The sequence below is a fragment of the Mobula birostris genome, chromosome 31 (assembly GCF_030028105.1).
Source record: "Mobula birostris isolate sMobBir1 chromosome 31, sMobBir1.hap1, whole genome shotgun sequence".
NCBI lineage: Eukaryota > Metazoa > Chordata > Chondrichthyes > Myliobatiformes > Myliobatidae > Mobula > Mobula birostris.
In genome coordinates, this window is record NC_092400.1 from 31949675 (window position 1) to 31975033 (window position 25359).

The 25359-nt window shown below is 41.0% G+C and overlaps 1 protein-coding gene across 3 annotated transcripts in view; it reads left to right on the plus strand.

Moving 5' to 3' along the window:
- naa25 (N-alpha-acetyltransferase 25, NatB auxiliary subunit) overlaps positions 1-24684 on the plus strand; it is an 86624-nt gene extending 61940 nt beyond the window's left edge. For all 3 annotated transcript variants that reach the window (XM_072247965.1, XM_072247963.1, XM_072247964.1), the window contains 6 exons: positions 1918-2041; positions 3469-3534; positions 4948-5045; positions 6248-6358; positions 7888-8034; positions 21680-24684. In XM_072247965.1, coding sequence (XP_072104066.1) covers positions 1918-2041; positions 3469-3534; positions 4948-5045; positions 6248-6358; positions 7888-8034; positions 21680-21802 — 669 coding nt within the window. In that variant the 3' untranslated portion in view covers positions 21803-24684. The remainder of the gene's footprint in view (positions 1-1917; positions 2042-3468; positions 3535-4947; positions 5046-6247; positions 6359-7887; positions 8035-21679) is intronic.
- The last annotated feature ends 675 nt before the right edge of the window (positions 24685-25359 follow it).

The window sequence follows — 25359 nt, forward strand, 5'->3', positions numbered from 1 at the left end:
GTTTTTCACAATTCCTGACATTTAATCTTAGAAAACATTCCCTGTCTTAGGTCAGTTAGGATCACTACTTTATTTTAAGAATGTGAAATGTCAGAATAATAGTAGAGAGAATGATTTATTTCAGCTTTTATTTCTTTCATCAGCTTCCCAGTGGGTCAGAAGTTTTACATACACTTTGTTAGTGTTTGGTAGCATTGCCCTTAAAGTTGTTTAACTTGGGTCAAAAGTTTTGGGTAGCCTTCCACAAACTTCTCACAGTAAGTTGCTGGAATTTTGTTCCATTCCTCCAGACAGAACTGGTGTAACTGAGTCAGGTTTATAGGCCTCCTTGCTTGCACACGCTTTTTCAGGTCTGCCCACAAATTTTCTATCAGATTGAGGTTAGAAAATGATGTCAAGTCTGGTTCATCCTTGGGAGCAATTTCCAAAGGCCTGAAGGTACGACGTTCATCTGTACAAACAATAGTATGCAAGTATAAACACCACGGGACCATGCAGCCATCATACCGCTCAGGAAGGAGACACATTCGGTCTCCTAGAGATTAACCTACTTTGGCACGAAAAGTGCAAATCATCCCAGAACAACAGCAAAGGACCTTGTGAAGATGCTGGAGGAAACAGGTAGACAAGTCTCTATATCCACAGTAAAACGAGTCCTATATCGACGTAACCTCAAAGGCTGCTCAGCAAGGAAGAAGCCACTGCTCCAAAACTGCGATAAAAAAGCCAGACTACAGTTTGCAAGTGCACACGGGGACAAAGATCTTACTTTTTGGAGAAATGTCCCCTGGTCTAATGAAATAAAAATTGAACTGTATGGTCGTAATGACCATTGTTATGTTTGGAGGAAAAAGGGTGAGGCTTGCAAGCCGAAGAACACCATCCCAAACGTGAAGCATGGGGGTGGCAGCATCATGTTGTAGGGGTGCTTTGCTGCAGGAGGGACTAGTGCACTTCACAAAATAGACGGCATCATGAGGAAGGAAAATTATGTGGATATATTGAAGCAACATCTCAAGGCATCAGCCAGGAAGTTAAAGCTTGGTTTCAAATGGGTCTTCCAAATGGACAATGACCCCAAGCATACCTCCAAAGTTGTGGCAAAATTGCTTAAGGACAACAAAGTCAAGGTATTGGAGTGGTCATCACAAAGCCCTGACTTCAATCTGGTAGAAAATTTGTGGGCAGAACTGAAAAAGCGTGTGCGAGCAAGGAGGCCTACAAATCTGACTCAGTTACACCAGTTCTGTCTGGAGAAATGGAACAAAATTCCAGCAGCTTACTGTGAGAAGCTTGTGGAAGGCAATCCAAAACATTTGACCCAAGTTAAACAATTTTAAAGGCAATGCTACCAAACACTAACAAAGTGTATGTAAACTTCTGACCCACTGGGAAAGTGATGAAAGAAATAAAAGCTGAAATAAATCATTCTCTTTACTATTATTCTGACATTTCACATTCTTAAAATAAAGTAGTGATCACAACTGACCTAAGATGGAATGTTTTCGAGGATTAAATGTCAGGAATTGTGAAAAACTGAGTTTAAATGTATTTGGCTAAGGTGTATGTAAACTTCTGACTTCAAATGTATCAAGGTGTTTTAGTTGGAATATAGCTTGTGAGTTAGGTTTTTAACCAAATATTTAAACAGTAGCACAAGCAGTTAGTTTTTATGTTTTGTAACTTCAAATTTACTGTAAGTGAGGCGCGCATGTATCACATGGTAGCGGGATGAGGCATGCAATAACATTTTTACATAGAACTCATAATTAAACAAGAATACTTGATCAAGATTTTATACACACGCACTCAAATATCATTGAAATATTAAATATACAACAGCTATATGTTAAGTTTGCTTTTGATTGTGCCTGAATAATATGCAGTAACCTGAGTTCCATACTTTGTTCTGTACAGTTTCTGGTCCAAGGACCACCCCCTACACGTATGATGACCTACCTGGAAAGCAGTAGTTGTTGGTGTCAAATTAATGCTTTTCACCTGGTTATTGATGTTTACGAGTTGGATGTTAGTGGATTAGGTAAGTCTCTGAGCTACTATGAAATGCAGGAAACTGCTGTTCTATGAAATAATTCAAATGCAAAGAAGCTGTAGATTTTTAAGTTTGATGTCAATAAAATGTGTTTTCCCTTCTTAGCTACCGTGGGTGTTGTGGGGGGGTGTGCAGGGAGTGGGGGTCGAGAGATTTGCTGCTGCTTGTGCGAAGGGAGGGGAGGATGGTGGGCATTTGTGCTTCATTGTTTCTATCATTCATTCTCTGGGGTTTCTTGTTTGGTGGATGTCTCTGAAGAGTACGAAGTTCAGATTGAATACTATATACATATTCTGATATTAAATGAACCTTTGAACCTTTAAACAATAAATAAATGCAAATTCTTATCTGTTTCAGATTTGACAAATCAAGTTTTTACTCTATTTGATTTCTCAAACTGCTCAGTTGATAAATGCATAGACTACTTTAGAACTACACCACAAACATTAGATTTCAATACCCATGTGCCCCAGTTGACCTTCTGGAAATACATGCATTCCCTTCACTTTAGGTAGCATTTGCATTCTAAGTAAGCACAACCAATTATGGCTTGGAAAGCCGAAAGCTGGGGGAAAGTTAGAGACAGTGTATGACTGTATCATATTAGCCTCAACCCCAAGAGAATAAATATAGTTAAGTAATGCTAAATACCGAATATGAAGCCTGTAGCAAGAAACAATTGCCTGGCATTAAATAAGTTTCCTGTAAAGATTTTTCTATTCAAAAATAACCCTTGGGTATGTGGAATTAAAATTTATCTTAAATTATGTGTGTCCTGTAGTATGAATGAAAGTGTAGTGACATTTAACACAGAAATCTGTGTGTGTAGAAATAGGCTGTGCACATAAAGTCTACTATGTAAAAATAGAGATATCAAAGTTATCAAGTGGTTGGCTTGGTCTGGTTGGCCAAAGGGTCTCTCCTAACCTACGTTGTCCTATGTTCAAATGTCTCATGTGCATTGATCTATTTTGCTTTTATACTAGTTCTCTGAAATAGCTCGCGAAAATGACCTACTAGGACAGCTAGATAATAAAGATAATAAAGATAATAAACAAAGTGACAATCACAGATAAGGTCAAGCGCATCTATGCCTGATAGCAAATGCACCAACATCCAGTAATTATTAGTAACTGCTTGCTAATATTTCTGAGATGCTCTGTGATTCCTATTGATTTGACAAGTGTCTGAATTTTACATCTCAGTTACCCAAGGAGACATTGAAAGTGTTCCTTCTACACTTTGTACTCTTCTAAATTAACATGTGTTTACTATTTTACACACTTTATTTAATCTTGACAGAGGATATTTAGTCAACTTTGTAAAACCGGTTGTTCAGAATTGATTATAGATTTGGAATATATCTTAATACTCCATGCGTTAATTTCTCTCCTTTTTTATTTAATTTCTTGCAGAAGAAACACCAGATGTCCAGAGTCGGTTAGCAGATGATTTTAAGTTGTTATTGGGGCAATTGCAAGGTAATGTTAGCATTCTGCGAATGTTTGTTGCTTATCGTTGCTGTTTCATTGTATGCTAAATACATTTATTTGCTCTACATTTAGTTCTTGCCAAGTGCCTTGCAGTTTTATGTTTTGCAGTAAGTATTTATTTCAATCATATCGAACAGCTGCTTTGACGTTACTTAATCTGCACCATGACAGCTTCAGTCACCCAGTCAGACTCAACATCTTTGTTTCCTTTCTGGCAATGTTGTCTTTGAGAAACAGAGGTCAGGAAGATGATACTAATTCTAACAATAGATCTATTTAAATCTGCATTCTCTTGGTGGAATACTTCAGTAACACAGCCAGATAGATTCTCAAGAAAAGATTGAACTGGCCACACTAGGTGAAATGAGTAACATGGACCACATTTATTTGCACTCATTCTTTCTGGTATGCCAATTCAAAGTGAGGCTTCTTTTAAATCCCTTTGTTGTTGTGAGTGATCATCACATTGTTTTTTTGATGAGTAAGGCTTACAATGAGACCACACTTCGTTGAGATATATTGCAGCCCCAGTGTGTGAAATGGGATAGATTGGGAACAGATCCAGCAAGTCAAAATTGGGTATCTTTGAGCAGTTGGTCCCAATTGTGACAGTAAAAGAGTATTGCTGTCTTTAAGTCTTTAACCTCATGGTCTAACATTCTACTCCATTTTGAGTACCATGTACTGGATAACTAACTCTTAATTTAATGAGTGTAAGACATGGTTAAGAGCAATACCTTCAGTAACAGACAATAAGATATCAACCTGCTAAAGCTGCAGTACAGTGTTGCATGCATGCTAAACATAAAGGCAATATGATATAGACCAGTGGTCCCCAACCTCCAGGCCGTGGACCGATACATTGCTGCGAAGCATGCAGGGGTGCAGCGGTGGCCGGAATGCACCCAGCACATCTTTAAGAAAAAAGCTGAAATAAACAAGCTAATTAATTAGGTGCCGCCCGGCACGTAAATGTGGTCCCAGATCAGAGGCGATTGCCGATTGCTGCATTCTTTGCGGCAGTGTGTCAGTCCGCCGCCCGGAAGTTGGGGACCACTGATATAGACAAAACTAAAAGGTGTCGGCAGCAGTTGGGTTTGGTCGAACTCTGTTATTCTCTCAATCCATTGATAAGTGGTGGTCATCAATTAACGGTGAGAAATTTTAATAAGCAATCCCATCCCTCAGATTTGTGTGGTGGGGTGGAAATGTGTCTCTACTAAAGGTGCTCCTTCCCTCCACTAACCTGCAGCTCACCCTTGGGCAAGGACTAAGTGTTGGCAGTACTTGGGGGAAAAAGTCCACGATCACTTAAACTAGATAATCTGAAATAGGGGAGTAAAGAGTCCATTGTATGTGAAGGACATTTGTAGTTTGATGTTCTTTTTTTCCCCTCCGCAGAATTATTCAATAAATGCAAAGGCAGTTTGTTGGAAGTTAAAGAAACAAATTGTACAACAAGGCCAGAACTTTTAGAAAACCTTGTCTTTTTAGTTGAGGTAAGTGTTCTCAAAATTACTGATCTTTTTATTGCATGTTTTTTTCTGGCTGGAAATAATGAAACCTATAATCCTGGGCTCATCTTATATTTTGGGGGCACTGAAGAAAAGTGGTTAAATGAAAAATTTATTTTCAACTATTCATTACTCTGGTACTTCCACAAGCACTGGCTTTTAATTTTGTCTCTGGTGAATTTCATACCCTTATCAGCAATGTTGAATATTCTGCCCTCAAACATCTGAGCTAATGCATGTCATAACCAATGGTGTACCATTCGTCAACATCCAGTGTTTGCTGCACCACTGAATTAAAAGCAGTTTATTTCCTCACTAATTATGCTGTATTTTATTTAACAAATATGCCTAGTATTTCTTTCTGGTTTTAAAAAAATAGCACTTCCTTCAGTAACTGTGCCATCATTGACTAGTTAAGACATTAAATACTATTGTGAATTACTTACTGCCCTTACGTCACAGGCATTCAGGGTAGCAATGAAGGTGTTTTAAGGATTCTTTGTTGCTGTTTCCATAACAATTTTGTTTTACCAGTCAGAATTGTTGGCCCCGAGCTGAACCTCTGAACCTGGAAGGCCGGTGGACCACCCTTAGTCTGGCCTCTACCCTTTAACCTGTTTGGCCTGGGTGACTCTACCAGGAGCCAAAGCATAGTGCCCTGACTCCAGCCTACGTAGCTCTCTGGGTCATTGATGCATGCAAGCGTACAAACCATGACGAGGTTGTGGCCCTCTTGGAGGACTATCGTGAATGTCAGCCACTTTTTGCTGTCAGAATATTTCCCCATGTCACTTCCTTAGTGATATTTGGGCACCATGGTTGCAGATACTTGGCATTATAGATTGGGGATAGGTTCGGACCCTGGGCATCAGGCTCTAAATTCAAGAGTCAGGGAGAGGGTGCTAATTGAATTGACCCTGAAGAATTTTCACCTTGTTTCCTAAAATAATCCCTGTATTTCTGATACTTCTGTGCAGTTTGTATAAACCTCTATTTCATTCTCAACTCGTTGCAAATTTGTCATACTTCTCTTGGGATTTTGTTGTGTACATGCATTTCAACTATGGGAGACATGGTCTCTTAGGAGAACCATGTCTCCCATATGTGTCAGTTAACTGTAGTATTCCTGTCAAACGTGTGTGTTCAGGAGACCTTGACTAATGTAGAATCTGTTTCTGTCATCTCAGACTGTCTGCATAATCCTGTGGGTATCTTATTACTGTGGTAATGTCCTACGGCCGCTTAAATCCAGTTTACAGAAGAAAAAGAAGAAGAAAAAGGAAATCAATTTTACGATGGTAAGTGATTTTCAAAAGTGATTTTGAAAATGAAAAACTGATCTAAGTGTTACCCTAATAGTACAGGTTTCATCCCCCGATTGCGCGCAATTAGCTTACAGGCACGGTAATTCTTTGTAATTCCACTGTTTTAAATTTAGCAAGTGCATCTGTGGTCAAGATTATTTCCCTAAATCCACCAGAGGGCAGCTGCTACCAGATTTAATTGCTGATAGTCATATTTTAACAAGTGTGCAAAATTAACAAAACTTCTGTGTTTTAATTTGTTCAGTAGTTTTTTTCCCCTGAATTTGCATTCTGTCAATATGAATTATTACAAGTATTTACTAATTATTACATTTGGGCCAGGTTACTCAAGGAATCTTGTGCCCATATGGTAGTGTAGCTGATGGCGCTGCAGCCACACAACCCAGAGACCTGGTTCAATCTTGATCCAGGGTACAGTAAGCATGTTCTCCCCATAACTGCTCAGGTTTCCTTCCAGTGTTCCAGTTTCCTTGTTGATGCTTAGGATGTACTGGTTAGTAGTTGAGTTTGACAACTGTAAATTGCTCCCGGTGTGGTTGGATGACAGGGCGAGGAGTTGATGAGAAGGCAAAGAAAAATTGGGCTTAGTGTAAGTGGGTGCTTCTTGGTCAGCATGGATGTGATGGACTGAATGGCCTGTTTCCCTGCTGCATGTAACCATAAATAAGAATTTGAAGCATCAGATTGTTGTACCCTGAAACAACATGTGCTCCTTTTTCTTAAACGTGATACATTTATGAGAAGGGATAGCACGGTAACGCTTCACAGTACAGGCCACCCAGTTTCAATTCCCACAGCTGCCTGTAAGGAGTTTGTACATTCTCCTCGTGACTGCGTGCGTTTCCTCCAAGTTCTCCGGTTTCCTCCCACATTCCATTTGGCAGGTTAATTGGTCATTGTAAGTTGTCCCATGATTAGGCTAGGATTAAATTGGGGGTTGCTGGGCGTTGTGGCTTGAAGGGCTGGAAGGGCCCATTCTGCGCTGTAATAATTATTTATTCTGTCTTCAGTATCATCTGATTTAAAGTATGTCTCAGTATCTTTTGGCCAGTTTCTCATTCCACCAGTCAGCTGGCTTAAACTCTGCTGCAGCTTTTGTACTGGCTCCTTTCTGACCACATTTTAAACCTACATCGTGCTACATTTGCAACCCTTAGGTAATTATTCTCAGTTAGCTGGAGGATATTTAATATACTGGGTCAACTGTTAATGACATGGAAATTAGGAGAGGACGAAAAGTTATTCATAAGCAGTCACAGTACAAAACACATCAGAATCTGACAGGAAATTTTATGAAGCACCATTTGATGATAACTGTTGACACAGGTATCCTAAAGCCTGTAGGAGAATTTTTTTTTTGGAAAGATAGCATACCATTTTGTGTTGGAAAAATAAAATTTTTATAATCCGAAATGTATTTCAGTATCATTTTTAGAAGCTTTTGATCCAAACAAATTATGGTTTTACACTCTTAACAATTTATTTGTGTTCTTTTTTTACAGCCAATTCTTTTTAGCAGCTTCCAGGACTATGTGGCTGGCTTACAGAATTCCTTGTCTGAAGTGGTTAACCATATTAAGGACTTAGAGTCTGAACTAACTGCACTGAAATTTGAAGAGCTGACAATGGATAGTAATTCAGTTGTTGAGGTAAAGATTTTTCCAGAGTATAACAAAATGTTTACTGTTGGGATTTACTTACTGGATGTTTTTTTTTATGTTTGTGCTGCACGGTGTTTCCTTGCAAATAATTGAAAATTGTTCCTACTTCATATTTTTGAGCTGCTTGGACACCATCAGTCCTGCTGGCTGAGATGTGAAGGAAAAAAATAGACAGTGCTACATAAACGGTCAAGTAGCTACTGTTCTATCAATAAAGAAAAATTGAGTTAGTGGGAGAATGACAGATCAGCTTTCACTGGTCAGATTGGAGTTATTTGGTGGAGCAGAGTTGTAAAACCTAATAGCAAACTCTTCATTGCATTTTAACCTGTTTGTCAGTAGGGGAAAACCACAGAATTCTTAAAATGAAGTAATTTGAACTGCTTCACTTTTGCCCCATTATACTAACCACTGTAGGGTTACCTATCTGCTAAGAGAATGTGTGGAGAAACTCAGCAGATCGGGCAGCATCCGTGGAAAAGATCGGTCGGCATTTCGGGCCGGAACCCTTCGTCAGGACCCGAAACGTCGACCGATCTTTTCCACAGATGCTGCCTGACCTGCTGAGTTCCTCTGGCGTGTTGTTAGTGTTGCTTTGACTCCAGCATCTGCAGATTATTTTGTGTTTAAGAGAATGTATGGTTATCTTCATTCACCAACTTGGGAAAGTTGAGATTGAGTTACTGTCTTCATAAATAAGTTCCCATTTACCAACCATATATGAATTTGTTACTCTGTAGTATATGCTCATGATGAGTAAGTAAAATATATCTACTTGCAACAGTTCCTTTATTTAACCAGGGCTTTAATGTCTCATATACACTTGGTAAGTGTGGAAACTGATTGTAGTAGCATCTTGAAACTTTTTGCTCACATTCCAATGCGTTATGTTGGATCTCCATCAGAGCATAAAGTGCTAGAATGCAAGTTTCTCCTGACAGGTAAGAGTAATGAAAAGCGATAAAAGGGAGAACTTTGTGCTGATCTGAAATTTTAGAAGTTTCTTTTCAATCTTTGATTTGGGATGTGATGAAAAGGAAGCAATACCAGCTGTGGAAGCAGCTGTTCTTGAGAAAAGTTTGCTTACTTTTCCAGTATCCATGGTACTTTGTTTTGATTGTTTTGCCTCCTTTTGGTTTTACAGTAAATAGCATTTTGGCTAATAGAACATAGACTGGTACCTTTGGTCCATCATGTTGTGCTGAACCAATTAAATTAGTAACCAAATGGCCAACTAAACTAATCCCTTCTATCTACACAATGGCCATATCCTTCCACTTCTTCACATTTATGTGCTATCTAAACATGATGCTATTTGTTACCCTCTTGCTGAATATGCTGGCACTACACATAGGGTAAGGTTGCATGGATGAACTGCAACAAATGTTCATCCCAGTTTGGCAAAAGAATAAATCAAGGAAGGTAGTGCACCTGTGGCTGACAAGAGAAATTAGGGATAGTATCAATTCCAAAGAAGAAGCATACAAATTAGCCAGAGAAAGTAGCTCACTTGAGGACTGGGAGAAATTCAGAGTTCAGCAGAGGAGGACAAAGGGCTTAATTAGGAAGGGGAAAAAAGATTATGAGAGAAAACTGGCAGGCAACATAAAAATGGACTGTAAAAGCTTTTATAGATATGTAAAAAGGAAAATTCTGGTAAAAACAAATGTAGGTCCCCTGCAGACAGAAACAGGTGAATTGATTATGGGGAGCAAGAACATGGCAGACCAATTGAATAAGTACTTTGGTTCTGTCTTCACTAAAGAGGACATAAATAATCTTCCAGAAATAGTAGGGGACAGAGGGTCCAGTGAGATGGAGGAACTGAGCGAAATACATGTTAGTAGGGAAGTGGTGTTAGGTAAATTGAAGGGATTGAAGGCAGATAAATCCCCAGGGCCAGATGGTCTGCATCCCAGGGTGCTTAAGGAAGTAGCCCAAGAAATAGTGGATGCATTAGTGATAATTTTTCAAAACTCGTTAGATTCTGGACTAGTTCCTGAGGATTGGAGGGTGGCTAATGTAACTCCACTTTTTAAAAAAGGAGGGAGAGAGAAACCGGGGAATTATAGACTGGTTAGCCTAACGTCGGTGGTGGGGAAACTGCTGGAGTCAGTTATCAAGGATGTGATAACAGCACATTTGGAAAGTGGTGAAATGATCGGACAAAGTCAGCATGGATTTGTGAAAGGAAAATCATGTCTGACGAATCTCATAGAATTTTTTGAGGATGTAACTAGTAGAGTGGATAGGGGAGAACCAGTGGATGTGGTATATTTGGATTTTCAGAAGGCTTTTGACAAGGTCCCACACAGGAGATTAGTGTGCAAACTTAAACGCACACTGTATTGGGGGTAAGGTATTGGTGTGGGTGGAGAGTTGGTTAGCAGACAGGAAGCAAAGAGTGGGAATAAACGGGACCTTTTCAGAATGGCAGGCGGTGACTAGTGGGGTACCGCAAGGCTCAGTGCTGGGACCCCAGTTGTTTACAATATATATTAATGACTTGGATGAGGGAATTAAATGCAGCATCTCCAAGTTTGCGGATGACACGAAGCTGGGTGGCAGTGTTAGCTGTGAGGAGGATGCTAAGAGGATGCAGGGTGACTTGGATAGGTTGGGTGAGTGGGCAAATTCATGGCAGATGCAATTTAATGTGGATAAATGTGAAGTTACCCACTTTGGTGGCAAAAATAGGAAAACAGATTATTATCTGAATGGTGGCCGATTAGGAAAAGGGGAGGTGCAACGAGACCTGGGTGTCATTATACACCAGTCATTGAAAGTGGGCATGCAGGTACAGCAGGCGGTGAAAAAGGCGAATGGTATGCTGGCATTTATAGCGAGAGGATTTGAGTACAGGAGCAGGGAGGTACTACTGCAGTTGTACAAGGCCTTGGTGAGACCACACCTGGAGTATTGTGTGCAGTTTTGGTCCCCTAATCTGAGGAAAGACATCCTTGCCATAGAGGGAGTACAGAGAAGGTTCACCAGATTGATTCCTGGGATGGCAGGACTTTCATATGAAGAAAGACTGGATGAACTGGGTTTGTACTCGTTGGAATTTAGAAGATTGAGGGGGGATCTGATTGAAACGTATAAGATCCTAAAGGGATTGGACAGGCTAGATGCAGGAAGATTGTTCCCGATGTTGGGGAAGTCCAGAACGAGGGGTCACAGTTTGAGGATAGAGGGGAAGCCTTTTAGGACCGAGATTAGGAAAAACTTCTTCACACAGAGAGTGGTGAATCTGTGGAATTCTCTGCCACAGGAAACAGTTGAGGCCAGTTCATTGGCTATATTTAAGAGGGAGTTAGATATGGCCCTTGTGGCTACGGGGGTCAGGGGGTATGGAGGGAAGGCTGGGGCGGGGTTCTGAGTCGGATGATCAGCCATGATCATAATAAATGGCGGTGCAGGCTCGAAGGGCCGAATGGCCTACTCCACCTATTTTCTATGTTTCTATGGTATGTACAGTAGATTCCAATACACTGGGACCAGTACATTTTGGCCCAATTAAGCGGCAGCCCATTTAGTTGAAGTTTAATGGAAATAGTTTAAAAGGTATTTTTAAAAAAAGTCAAACTTCCAGTTAATTGAATAATGTTACATGTTTAATTGAAATACATAACGAATTAGAACACTACCAATACTACTGGTGATTGTCCGTTGTATCTGATGATGACAGGAAACGTGTGCAGTTGAGTTTCTAAAGTGGAAAAGCCATTGCACTCTCTCAACCTCAGAAGTCGGGGTCCAGTGGGATGAGTAAATGTCACAACTAGGGTCTTCCCTGGTTGCACAGGATGACTGTGACTCCTTTGGTGTCTCGTCATGCCATTCACTCTTCAGAGTGTTGCAGAATTGCCTTTCGTGGCTGTGAGATCTCACTGTAAATATTGTCTGCTCAGACCACTGGAGCTGACTTCGCGTGCTAGGACAGCCTTGTCCCTACCGCACCGGGGTGTGAGACCTGCCTGCTGCCCTCACCTGGCATAGCCACCTGTCCAAGTGGTATACTGGGGTGTGGCTGCTACCACATGCGAACAGCTACTTGGAGCCACAAGTGAGAGCTGAGTATCCAGTGGGGACCAAAGGTAACAAAAAGATGATTGCCGATATCTTCAAATTCTTTGTAGTTTCTAACTTGTTTGAAGCAGTGAAATCATTTCATTTTCACTCCTTGCTGTTTCTGGCATCTCCAAGCCTGAATGCTTGAAACTGCAGTGAGCAAAATTGTTCACTCTAAGCATGGTGTTGTGCCTAATGGCTACACGACAGATATTAGTTGAAAAGTTAATCGGCAAGAATCTTCTGTCCCAGTTAAGGGGTATATTGTCCCAAATAAATGAAAGGAATTCCAGCTATTTTCTCAATTTGTTCTTGTTCTTTGAGAGTAGTCCCAAATAACCAGCTGCACCGATTAACCGATGGGCGAATTAACTGGAATCCACTGTATTCTTTGAAGGTTGAGTGTTTCCAGGGCTCTTTGTTCATCTTCACACATTGAATATCCATTATTAAACCGTCTGTCAAAGAACATGTGGAACCATGTCCAACATATCAGTGTGTTAAAAACAAGATTTCTGAAGAGGACAGATGAAATGCATAAGAATTATGAATTCTCCAGCATATTGTTGTGCATCAGTAACTAAAAATACTGTGTGTTCGTTACAAATAAAATGTACATAATATTTTACATGGTTTTACAGAATGTAAAATGCAATTCTGAACTTAAAAGACTGTAATGCCACAAAAGTTGAGCATAATCTTAAAACTTGCTGATAAATAGGTCACTGAAAACTTGATATATTGTTCTATATTTTGTCCTGTCATTTATAGCTGTCCGAAGAAGAATTTAAATTGATAGTACGGAAAGAAAGTAATTCTTCAGCTGATCAGCCCCACAGTCATTATGAAATAAAAAATTGTCTTCACGATGTAATAACTTTGTTTTTCCCCATTTCCTGTGTAAACTATAAAGGCATATTTATAGCAAAAAGTCAAGTTTATGTAACATATATAACCATATAAGGTATGTAGAAATGAGATGACGTTTTTCTGAACCGGGCTGTAAAGCACAGTAGTACGCATAACACACAATAACTGTGAAGATACGGATAAAACCTACAGATGAATCACACATAAATAACAAACTAAAGTGCATTAATTTTAAATATTGGAAGGTACGAAGCAGGTTAACTAGTGACAGTTTGAATATGATCGGGCAGAGTTCAGAAGCCTAATGACCTTGGGGAATAAACCGTTCCTCATCCTGACCATTCTTGTTTTTATGTATCAGAGTCTCCTGCCTGATGGTAGAAAGTCAAAGAGGATGCTGGATGGATGGGTGGGATCCTTCATAATACTAAGGGTTTTGTGTATGCAGCACTCCTGATAACTGTTCCCGGTGGGTGGTAGGGAGACCCCTATGATCCTCAGTGTTCTCACAGTCCTTTATAGGGGCTTCCAGTCTGATGCTTGACTGCTCCTATACCAGATGGGGATGCAACTTATCAGGACACTCTCAATGGTGCTCCTGAAAAATGCAGTTAAGATGGGGGTGGGAGTCTTGCTTGACTCAATCTTCTTAGAAAGTGGAGGCACTGCTGTGTGTTCTTGTTCAGGGAAGTGATATTAAGGGACCAGGTGAGGTCATCCGTGATGTGAACTCCCAGGAACTGGGTGCAGTTAACTCTCTCCACGGATGAGCCATGTATTCACAGAGGGGGATGGCTTGTCTGCACCTTCCTGAAGTCCACAATAATTTCCTTTGTCTTCTCCGCATTGAGGCTAAGGGTTGTTCTCCTCACGCCAATCCACCAGCCTCTCCACTTCTGCTCTGTACTCAATCTCGTCATTGTTCTTGATGACACAGTTTGAGACTTGCCTTGAGGGAAGCTCTGGAGTACATTTTGTCTCAATGTTTTTATTTTAATAACTAAGGTTATGAAGGTAGTGGAAAATGGGATGAACATGCTGTAGGATGTTAATGGAAAAAAGATTGATTTACTGAATATAGTGAATTGTCTGCATTAAAAATTGCTTTGAGTTTTTGTATTCCATATTTTCTTAGAAAACAGAAGGCCATCTCACATCCCAGCTAGTCACAAATTGAACATTCAGACTCCATGTGGACAGTACTGGAGGTCAGGATTGCTGGCACTAGGAGATAACACAACAACCTGCTGCACCACTGTAGTTTTTTTTCCCCATTTATTACTTCACTGGCAGTATTCACCATAGTTAAGCAGAAATGCAATTCAACCTAGTTATCTGAGGTTCCCAGGACTCATTGTGGTTTCATTATTTTCAAGAAGACCGTGCACATCTTTTCCTCTGCCTAGCTGATTAACTTGTTCCTTGTCAGAGCTAAGAATAAAATGTCTGTTTCTGGAGCCTGAGTCTGACTTTGCACTTGCTGTATGAGGAATCATTACTTGTTCACTGAGTTGCCAGCAATGATCCCCTTGGCAAAGTCTGAGTATGATGGCTCAAGACCTCACTTTGCAGTGTGCAGTGGATTCCGGTTAATCGGGCCAGCCATTTATTTGGAGCAACTCTGAAAGAACAAAAGCTAATTGAGAAAATAACTAGGATTCCCTTTATTTACTTGGGACACTAAGCCACTCAATAGGGACAGGAGACTTGCAGAACAGTTTCTAACTAGAGTCAGTTGTGTGGCCGTCTTGACACTACACTGTACTTAGAGCGAACAGTTTTTAAATTGTGTCAGTTGCGTGTTTGTGTTCAAAAAGCAGTGATTTTTGTTTATAGTTGGTGAGAAATAAGCAGTAAGACAATTCAGAACTGTTTTGCTTTTAGCGATTTGAAGCATTCAGGCTCGGAGATGCTGGGAGTGAAAATGAAACTATTTCACTACAAGTTAGGATCTATGAAAAATTTGAAGGTATCTGCAGCTATCTCGAATGTTACCATCGGTCCCCACCAGCCACTCAGCTCTCACCTGTGGCTTAAAGTAGCTGTTTGCATTTGACAGTGGCCACACCCTTGTACACCACTTCAACAGGTGAGCTAAACCAGGTGAGAGTCACCAGCGGCTTTGTACCCTGGTAAGGTAGGGACATGCCTGTCCTAGCATGCGAAGTCAGTTCCAGCAGTTTGGGCGGATGAGACCTACAGTGTAATCCAGCAGACAGGAAGGCGGTTCTGCAATGCTACATGGAAAGTGAAAGGCACGATGAGGCACCGAAGCAGTCAGGGTGATCCACTGCAACCAGGAAACCATGGTCGTCTACCACAACCCAGTTGTGACATCTCATCCCACTGAACCCAGGCTTCCAAGATGGAGAGAGTGGAACAGCCCCGGTACAGTGGGTTTACCACTTTAAAAACGTTCTCTCACAGGTTTTCTGTCATCGTCTGATACGACGGACAATCAGCAGTAGTGTTCTAATTTGTCCTGTATTTCATTTAAATAAATGATGTTACTCAGTTAAATGGTAGTTTGGGTTTCTTGTACCTTTTTTATTATTTCCATAAAACTTTGGCTAATTGGGCCAAAATGTACTAGTCCCAATGTGTCCCAATTAACCAGAATTGACCGTAATAGATTTGTCATTCTTCTTTCCAAAGCTTGCCAATTGCTAATGGGCTGCAGATGGTTGACCAGTAAGACTGTATTGTCATTGTATCTCAGTTCATTGACCTGGTTCCTGGGGAAATGGGATCCTTGTTCGACTCTTGGTAGCTAGCCTATTGTTAATAAATGTATGCTGATTCTACAAAGATATGTTACTGTAAAATTATCAGTGTTGTAGATGGGTAAACTGTATGATCTTAGATTGGTAATTGTAACATGAATATATTACCAGCACCCAGAAGTCTGAACCTTTTGATTCAAATGAAAGTTCAAATCCCCTGAATGGATGAATTCTAGTAATTAAATATAGGATTAAAGCTAGTCTTAGTAATGATAAAGCTACAGAGTTTTCCAGTGTCTTTTGGGGGAGGGAATCTGCTATGCCTTCCTTACATAGTCCAGTTATGCACACAGTGGCTGCTCTTTTAGTTATCTTGGACACTTCTCTCCCCTTTCTCTATCTCTCGGTCTCCATCTCTGGAGACAGACTGTCCACTGGCATCTACAAGCCCACTGACTCTCATAACTACCTTGACTATACCTCTTCCCACCCTGCCACATGCAAAAAATGTCATTCCCTATTCCCAGTTCCTCCATCTACGCCGCATCTGCTCCCAGGATGAGGCTTTCCATTCCAGGACATCTCAAATGTCCTCTTTCTTTAAGGATCGTGGTTTCCCTTCTGCTGTCATCAATGATGCTGTCACCCGCATCTCCTCCATTTCCCGCACTTGGGCCCTCACCCCATCCTCCCGCCACTACAACAGGGACAGAGTTCCCCTTGCCCTCACCTACCACCCCACCAGCCTCCGGATCCAGCACATTATCCTCCGCAACTTCTGCCACCTTCAACAGGACCCCACCACTAAGCACATCTTTCCCTCTCCACCCCTCTCTGCTTTCCGCAGGGATTGATCCCTCCGCGACTTCCTGGTCCACATGTCCCTCCCCACGGATCTCCCACCCGGCACTTATCCCTGTAAGCGCAAGTGCTACACCTGTCCCTACACCTCCTCTCTTGCCACCATTTAGGGCCCCAAACAGTCCTCCCAGGTGAGGCAGCACTTCACTTATGAGTCTGTTGGGGTCATCTATTGCATCCGGTGCTCCTGGTGCGGCCTCCTCTACATCGGTGAAACCCGACGCAGATTGGGGGACTGCTTCGTCGAGCACCTCTGCTCCGTCTGCCACAACAGATAGGATCTCCCGGTAGCCACCCACTTCAACTCTGCTTCACATTCCCATTTGGATATGTCCATAAAATTCTCCAACTTCCGGTAATTCCCTCCCTCTCCCTTCCCCTATCCCTATTTCACTCTGCCCCCTCCCCCAGCTGCCTATCACCTCCCTCATGGTTCTGCCTCCTTCTACTACCCATTGTGTTTTCTCCTATTCCTTCTTCACCTTTCCTGCCTATCCCCTCCCCCACCCCTTTATCTTTCCCCTTACTCGTTTTTCACCTGGAACCTACCAGCCTTCTCCTTCCCACCCTCCCCCCACCTTCTTTATAGGGCCTCTGCCCCTTCCCCCTACAGTCCTGATGAAGGGTTCCGGCCCGAAATGTTGACTGATCATTTCCATGGATGCTGCCCGACCTGCTGAGTTCCTCCAGCATGTTGTGAGTGTTGCTTTGACCCCAGCATCTGCAGAGTATTTTGTGTTTACTCTTTTCGTTACATCCTGTACCTAATAAAGTGGCCACTGAGTGTATGTTCATGGTCTTCTGCAGTTGTAGCCCATCCATTTCAAGGTTCCACCTGTTGTGTGTTTAGAGATGCGCTTCCGCATACCATTGTTGTAACGTGGTTATTTGAGTTATTGTCACCTTCCTTTCAGATTGAACCTTTTTGGTCATTCTCTTCTGACCTCTCTGATTAGCAAGGCATTTTTGCCTACAGAACTGTCACTCACTGGATGTTTTTTTTTTGCATCATTCTCTGTAAAATCTTGAGACTGTTGTGCATGAAAATTGCAGGAGTTCAGTGGTTTCTGAGATACTTAAACCACACCATCTGGCACCAACAATCTTTTCTCTGTCAAAGTCATTTAGATCTCATTTCTTCCCCATTCTGATGTCTGGTCTGAACAGCAACTGAACCTCTTGACCATGTCTGCTTGCTTTTATGCATTCAGTTGCTGCCACTTGATTGGCATTAACGAGCAGGTGTAAAGGTGTCCCTAATAAAGTGGCCACTGAGTGCATGTTACTGCTAACCCACAAGTGTATTTGTTTGTTAACTGCTGCTGAAGTAAGGAGGAAGCTGTATATACGAGGAAATCTGCAGATGCTGGAATTTCAAGCAACGCACATAAAAGTTGCTGGTGAACACAGCAGGCTGGGCAGCAGCTCTTGGAAGAGGTATAGTCGACCATATCAGTCCTGAGGTAAGGTCTCGGCCGGAAACGTCGACTGTCCCTCTTCCTAGAGGTGTTGCCTGGCCTGCTGCGTTCACCAGCAACTTTTTTAGGAAGATGTATATGGTCAGTAAAAGCTGCTATTTCCAGTTGTGTTCAGGTGAATAAAAGAATGGTTAGTATTTAAGAACGCTAGATCTTGTCTGTTGCCAGGTTGTAGCTGATTTCTGCAATTAACTCCATGTTCTGTATGTGGCAAACCAATATTGTTTATTGCATTTCTCAGAATTTTGATATGGATAATGAGTATTGTGATGGGTTTCAGATACCAATTGAAACAAATGTGGCTATCCAAAAAATGGGGTGTTGGCAGAGAGAACATTTAGTGTTGTACTACAGCAGTTATATCAGTCACTGGAGTGCAGTGCTACCAAAAATAATTACTTTAGTATAAAGTTATGCCTTATTGTACATATCACATTTCCCAGAAAACCAGTCATCTGCAAAGTTTAATTATTGTCACAAGTTCTAAAACTGCTGAGGGCAGCTGAATGAGACGAAGAATAGTTTCAAATTCATGACCCATGATATTGTCCAAAAGAAGGTAAGTATCACAGACTCAGTTGTACTTTTACTTTGACAAGGAGGCAATTGGATCCTGAGTGACTGCTTTAGAATCTGCTTATGACACCTTTCAAAGTAATGCTTTTAAAAGAACTGCCAGACTCCTGTATTTCCAACCACCATAACCAGCTTTCTTAATCTGCACAGCTTTGTAATAGCTTTAAAAGTTACTGGCTGTTCAAACTAGCGGAATGGGACAGCACAGTAGTGTACTGCTTAGCACAAGGCTTTGCAGAACCAGTGATCTGGGTTCAATTCCCGCTGCTGCCTGTAAGGAGTATGTTCTCTCGGTGACTGCGTGGGTTTCCTCCCACAGGTCCAAAGACCTACTGGTTAGTAGGTTAATTGGTCATTGTAAACTGTCGGGTTAAATCTGGAGATTGTTGGGCAGTGTGGCTCAAAAGGCCTTTTCCACACTGTAACTCAGTAAATAAGTAGTTGAACAATATACAGGAAATTGCATATTACCGTGGCCCACAATGCATCACAGGAATGCAGCATTCTGTCATTAATACACAGGTAGTTGTGTGCTTACGTCATGAAACAGGACATTAGCCTTCACCCTTCTGACATAAGCTGCTGCACCTGCATTCTCCTGACTAATGTGATTGCTGTTAGATTAGATTCAACTTCATTGTCATTGTGCCGAGTACAGATTCAAAGCCAATGAAAGGCAGTTAGCATCTAACCAGAAATGCAAAGAATAGTGTTATTTACAAAATAACTGCGAATAAAAAGTAAATGCTACAGCACACAAATATAGGATCCTCGGAAATGTGGACACCAAGGAATTTGAAGCTTGATACACGCTCCACTACAGCTCCGTTGATGTAGATGGGGACGTGAGTATGGCTCCTAGCATGCTTGAAGTACACAATGATCTCCTTGGTCTTCTGGGTGTTAAGGGCCAGGTTGTTATCGGCACACCACACGGCCAGGTGCTGGACCTCGTCCCTGTAGGCTGTCTCGTCATCCCCTCTGATCAGGCTAACCACCGTGGTGTCGTCTGCGAACTTGATTATAGAGTTAGAACCATGTACAGGAATGCAGTCATAGGTGAAAAGGGAGTACAGAAGAGGGCTCAGCACACAGCCTTGAGGCATGCCGGTGTTCAGGGTGAGAGTGGAGGAGGAGAGGTTGTCTAACTTAACTGATTGGGGTCTGTTAATCTGAAAGTCCAAGGTCCAATTGCAGAGGGATGAGCTGATACCAAGTTGGTGAAGTTTGGCGATCAGCTTGGAGAGGATCACAGCATTGAATGCCAAACTGAAGTCAATGAACAGCATTCTGACTTAAGAGTTGGGGGTGTCCAGGTGGGTCAGGGCAGAGTGAAGTGCCGTTTGAGATGGCATCCTCTGTTGACCTGTTGGTGCAATAGGCAAATTGATGGGGGTCCAGGGTAGTGGGCAGACAGGATTTCAGATGTGATAGAACCAGTCTCTCAAAGCACTTTGCAGTGATGGGGATGAGTGCAACTGGACAGAAGCCATTCAGGCCCGTGGCAGTGGAACGCTTCGGCACAATGGTAGCGATCTTGAAGCTTGTGGGGACAACTGCCTGGGCCAGTCCTTTACTGAGTCCTTTCTCATTGAGAGATGCAAAGGATTGCCAGTAAGAGGAAAAAGTCCACAGGTAAAATCTTTCTAACCCTAAAGCCAAAAATCTATATTGGAATCAAAGCAGAGGAAGTTGTGTTCTTCGAATGTTGCTGTAATTGACCATATGTACAGTTGCAAGAAAAAGTTTGTGAACCCTTTGTAGTTACTTGGTTTTCTGCATTAATTACTCATAAAATGTGGTCTGATCACCATCTATGTCACAATAATCTTTAAGAACCCTTGGTTATATGTTGTCTGCTCCTGGAGATTTGCTAACTTTCAGCCTTTTCAGCTGAAGCAGAACCTCACTTTTTAAGATCTCTAAGTCACTTAAAGTAACCTTATTTTTCTGTGCACTTACTGGGCATATTGCTGACATCTTCGCAGGTGAATACTTTATCAGGTCTAACATCCTCTGAAAGTTGTTTTGATCGAGATATAGTGCATATAAGCAGATCTTTCTTGAGAAGAGCAGGCTCTGTCAGTAACCTGATTTTGTGTGCCTTTTTTTTAATAGGGCAGGGCACCCCAACAATCCACACCTCCAATCTCATCTCATCTCATTGATTGGAACACCTGATTCCAAATAGCTTTTGTAGAAGGCATTACCCCAGAGATTCACATTCTTTTTTGAACCTAGACAGTGATTGTTTAAATAGTGTACTCAGTATTGATGAGAAGTAGTTCAATTGTTTGTGTGTTATTAGTTCAGGCAGATTATGTTTGTCTATTGTTGCGATTTAGATGAAGATCAGCCCACACTTTATGAATAATTACTACAGAAAACCAGGTAATTGCAAAGGATTCACAAACTCTTTTCTTGCAACTGTAATCAGCACTGATATTTTGGTTGGCATAGTGGAGATGCATTTCTACCAAAGGAGGTGTAAGGTGCTCCTTCCCTCTGCTAGCCTGCAGGTGTCACCCTTGAGCAAGGTGTAGCACCGGCTTAGCTCACCGATCAGGGTCACGTGAAGCCATGGGAGCAGGTGGTGGATGGTCGTATGAGCAGCTGGTGCATATCACAAGTCCTGGTTATGTTGCCACTGACATGCACCAGGGAGACAATCTCTGAGGAGTATTGATAATGACTGGGGTCACCTGTCTTGTAAAGACACTGTGCAGGAGGAGGCAATGGTAAACCAGTTCTGTAGAAAATTTGTCAAGAACAATCGTCATGGAAAGACCATGATCACCCACATCATACAACACGGCACATAACAACCGAACGATTTGGTGCCCAAAGTGAAAGTTTTCCATCTTCCAGCATTACTATTCCTTTAGTACAAATATAAAAGAATTACATTTTCTCTGCTGCCATGTGTATATAATTTGGAATGCATTTTGTGTGGTCATATTTATTTGGTGTTTTGGGGTTCTTCGTTCTTTATAACAGCCTTCTGACTGGTAGAGGCAATTGATAAAATAAAACCCTTTCTCTTGTTGGTTTCAGGGTGAACAGAAGTTCTCCAGGATGGTGCGAGGGAAAATACAAAGCAGCTACTTGCGTTCCCTTCAGGAGATGGGAGACCTACTGAGAAAGAGACTGGACACAGTTAAAAGCCTGAAAATTTAACTGTCTGTGACAAATGAGGAGCGGGTGGGGGGAGGGGGGAGAAACCAGTGGAAAAAGAACTGCTCGGCAATGCCGTATCATCCCAATACTGTTACCATGTGTTCCTAGGACCCCATCAGATATATCAACTGATCCAGAACATTTACCAGAGAGCATGAAGGACTTTGCAGCAAAAGAGTTTAAAATAAAAGGTTTTTAGAGCAAAAACAAAGTTAATAAATTATGTACATAAAGTCAGAGTCAGAGGCCTTCTCTCCGACTTGGCAGCAATATTTTTAGAAAACGTTGGGTGTTTCTCTTGTGTAGTTCAGTGCATGGTACACCCATGTTGCTACTAGATGCTTAAAAAGTCAAATGAAATATCAGACTGTTCAGTAGCAAATAGTACCTGTGTTGGTACTGACATTTCGACTGCAGCTTACACATCACATATTGGTGTACAGACTGTATATGATAAGTATCATATGTCCCATCATAATTTATTCAATATTTCAATTTTAGTGTTTTTTATTTGTATAAATTTTATGTTGTCTAAGCAGAACTCTCTTTCAGCAACTGTGAAACTCAAGAGTACATGCTCCTTCATTGTGAATCTGACTTCTCAAATCCATTCCCTTGTTCGAGAACTATATTCCCTGAGGTTTTGAAATTTGAAGGGATTTCATTTTGCTTTTCAGGTGCCTCGTGTCATTTTTATTTCTTTTTCAAGGGTGGGTGAAAGCCACTTAACTGCAGTTTATTACTGATGGCTGTATTACGTATGGTAGCTCTGAGCGTGCCGGGGGAATAAGATGATCTCCTGAGAGCTTGGTCTGAACCAGAAGGCACCAGTATTGTCTGTCATATTTCTCAAGTGTATTCACTGCTTTTGGTAAACCCTGAGGACTGATTGCATCTAACAGAGAGGCAGCCTCTCCATTTGTTTTCTCATCTGTTCAAGATGGACCTAACAAAGGGAAGAGGAATCCTAATAAAGAAATGTTATGAGGTGCAATTCAAATACGAAACAGAAGATTATTATTTTTTTGCTGTATTGATCCCAAGTTTACACTGCCAATACTGATCACACTACTGGATTTTAAATAACACAACAAGATTAATGTGGCAGGAGGCTGACCTTAACAAGAAGTCTGGAACCTGATTCAAACAAGTCTGGCTCGTTTGCCCCACCTAGTGGTTCAATTGATTACATGTTATTGAACAATACATGCCAAATTGATCTCTGATTGATTAATGCTGGTTTTCTTTCAATATTAGAATGGCATTGAGTGTTAAAATTTTCTGTATTCCAATCTATGAAGATTGAAAATATAAATTAACCTGTTTCTTTTCTCTTAGTTTTTGAGGGTGACTGGAGTTCAGTGTATCTTTAATGTACTCACAGTAATGAATCCGAGGTGGCAATACATCTGATTCTGGTTCACTCTAGCTTTGGATAAATTGCAAGAAGACTTCCAACTTTCCTAAACTTTGAAAGTCTGAGTTGGCACTTATAGAAAAGGGAATAGAAACAGGTATGAGGCTGAAGTTGAAAATGTCCCCTGCACTTGCACATCAGTGTCAGCAAAGTATGATAGTACAATTTTAAAGTTGTATATTTGTAAAGCTTAAGTTTAGCATGGAAAACAAGACTAGAAAAACTACTCACCTTGAAGCAAATAAAGTTAAGATTTGCCAGAGCTGTTCAAAATTAGATGGTTTTATTAAGGGTAAATGAGAATGTGTCTGGTAGTACTGGAGGAAACAAGGTTAAGGTACAAGCAGAAGAACTGGGCAGTAATCAATTTGCTGTCTGTCCATGATAAAAATTAATTCCAGGTCAACTCCAGTTCTTTTCACCAATGTCTTATTTCTGTATAGGATCACTTTGCTAATGACAAGAATCATTAAACAAGAAGTGTTTCAGTGTTCTCTCAACTAAATTTGTGCAGCTTGAGTCACTGTACTATAATGTTCATGGCCCACATCACAAACCATTCCTGTGTGTGTCCTGCATCATGGTTTCATCTGAAAATGTGATGAGAGTCATTAATGAGTGTCTGGAGTCTTTATTAGCCAGTCTGTTGAAGGTAACCCGGGTATACATGATAATGATACAAGATGCCAAAATGGGATATTTTCTCATATCAGCTAAATTCATATTTTGTGTAATTTTGAAATAATGTAAAGGCATTAAACAACTCAGCTACATTTTCTAAATTCTAATGTTGCCCCATAAAAAGTTCATCTCTCACTAATAAATAATATAGCTTCTCATTGTGCTATATGTTTTTACCTCAGTGAAGCTACATGGTTGACCACACTTGATCCAATGATGAGCTCCTTACCCATATATACTTATTAGCAATTTAAACAAGTCTTCATATTATACATGACAAACTGTGTGTTCTGTTGTGCCATTGTATTAATAGGGTGTTGTCATTATGCACTGTTTCTGTTTTTAACAGGAACACCATGCAGAAATATTCATGACCAGACTTGTTGCTATGGAGTTGAGTAGTGCTGGCAGTCTGTTGTGTACTTCACTCCCTGGCTCAGGCTTTTTCATATTTTAAAATGTGCTACTTTTAAGATCTAAAATATAAATTTTCAGATCTTTTTTAGTTTCTTTTTCCTTATGTAGAATTCAGTTTGTTTTTTGTTTTAAAATCTGGGTTTGTATTTTCTATCTTCGTATTGCTTTAACACCACCTGCCTGCTGACTTAATGTGAACAGCTGGATCCAAGCAGATTTACCCTTTGTGCTCACCTCTCTCTCCTCTCTTGGTTCAGGAAAGATTAGAAACTCAATTGTCTGGAGTCTCAATGTGGTTCTGCATTTTTGTGTTATTACTGGAACAGTATGGTTCAGTTGCAATGAAGAGAGACATCATCAAACCTGATTGTTCTTAATGTTTGCCCTAAGTCTCTCCATTACTACTGGCATTCACATACAGAAAACATCACTGTTCATGAAGACTTCCAGATTCCAACTGTATTGTTTGTGATTCCATGAACCTTGTGTAGCTCAAATTGGAATTCAGCCAAGGATTCTGAAATGCAACTTTAATATCCTTAACAGTGCTGTACAACTGTGTATTTGAATAATACTGATTAGCATGACTCACTGGAATTCTGCAGTTTCTCTTGAACTCCAAGTATAAATGTACTAAAAATAGAGAATAAGATGGGGCAGGTGTCCTACATATTTCAGATTTTTTAGTTTTTAATTTTTACATACTATTTATAAGTACTTAACGAAACCACCCAAATTAAGATTCTGAATGTTTGCCTGGAGGTAGATAAATTGATTGCACTTTACTCCTTTCCTCTGCAGTGTGTTTTTTTCTTTCCCAGTGTCAAGCGAGGTCGGTTCCATGTTTCTTCTCTGGCAGGCCTACTTTGCTTGATCTGAAGACCATCACGCTCATGGTGCAAGATGACCCACCTTGCATCACACCAATGAGCTGGTGGGAAGTTTTCTGTCTGTCTGAGCCACAGGAATAATAGAAGCAACTGCACAGAAGGGAAGCATAGCACACATCCTGTCAATGTAAACTGAAACTACAATAATCCCA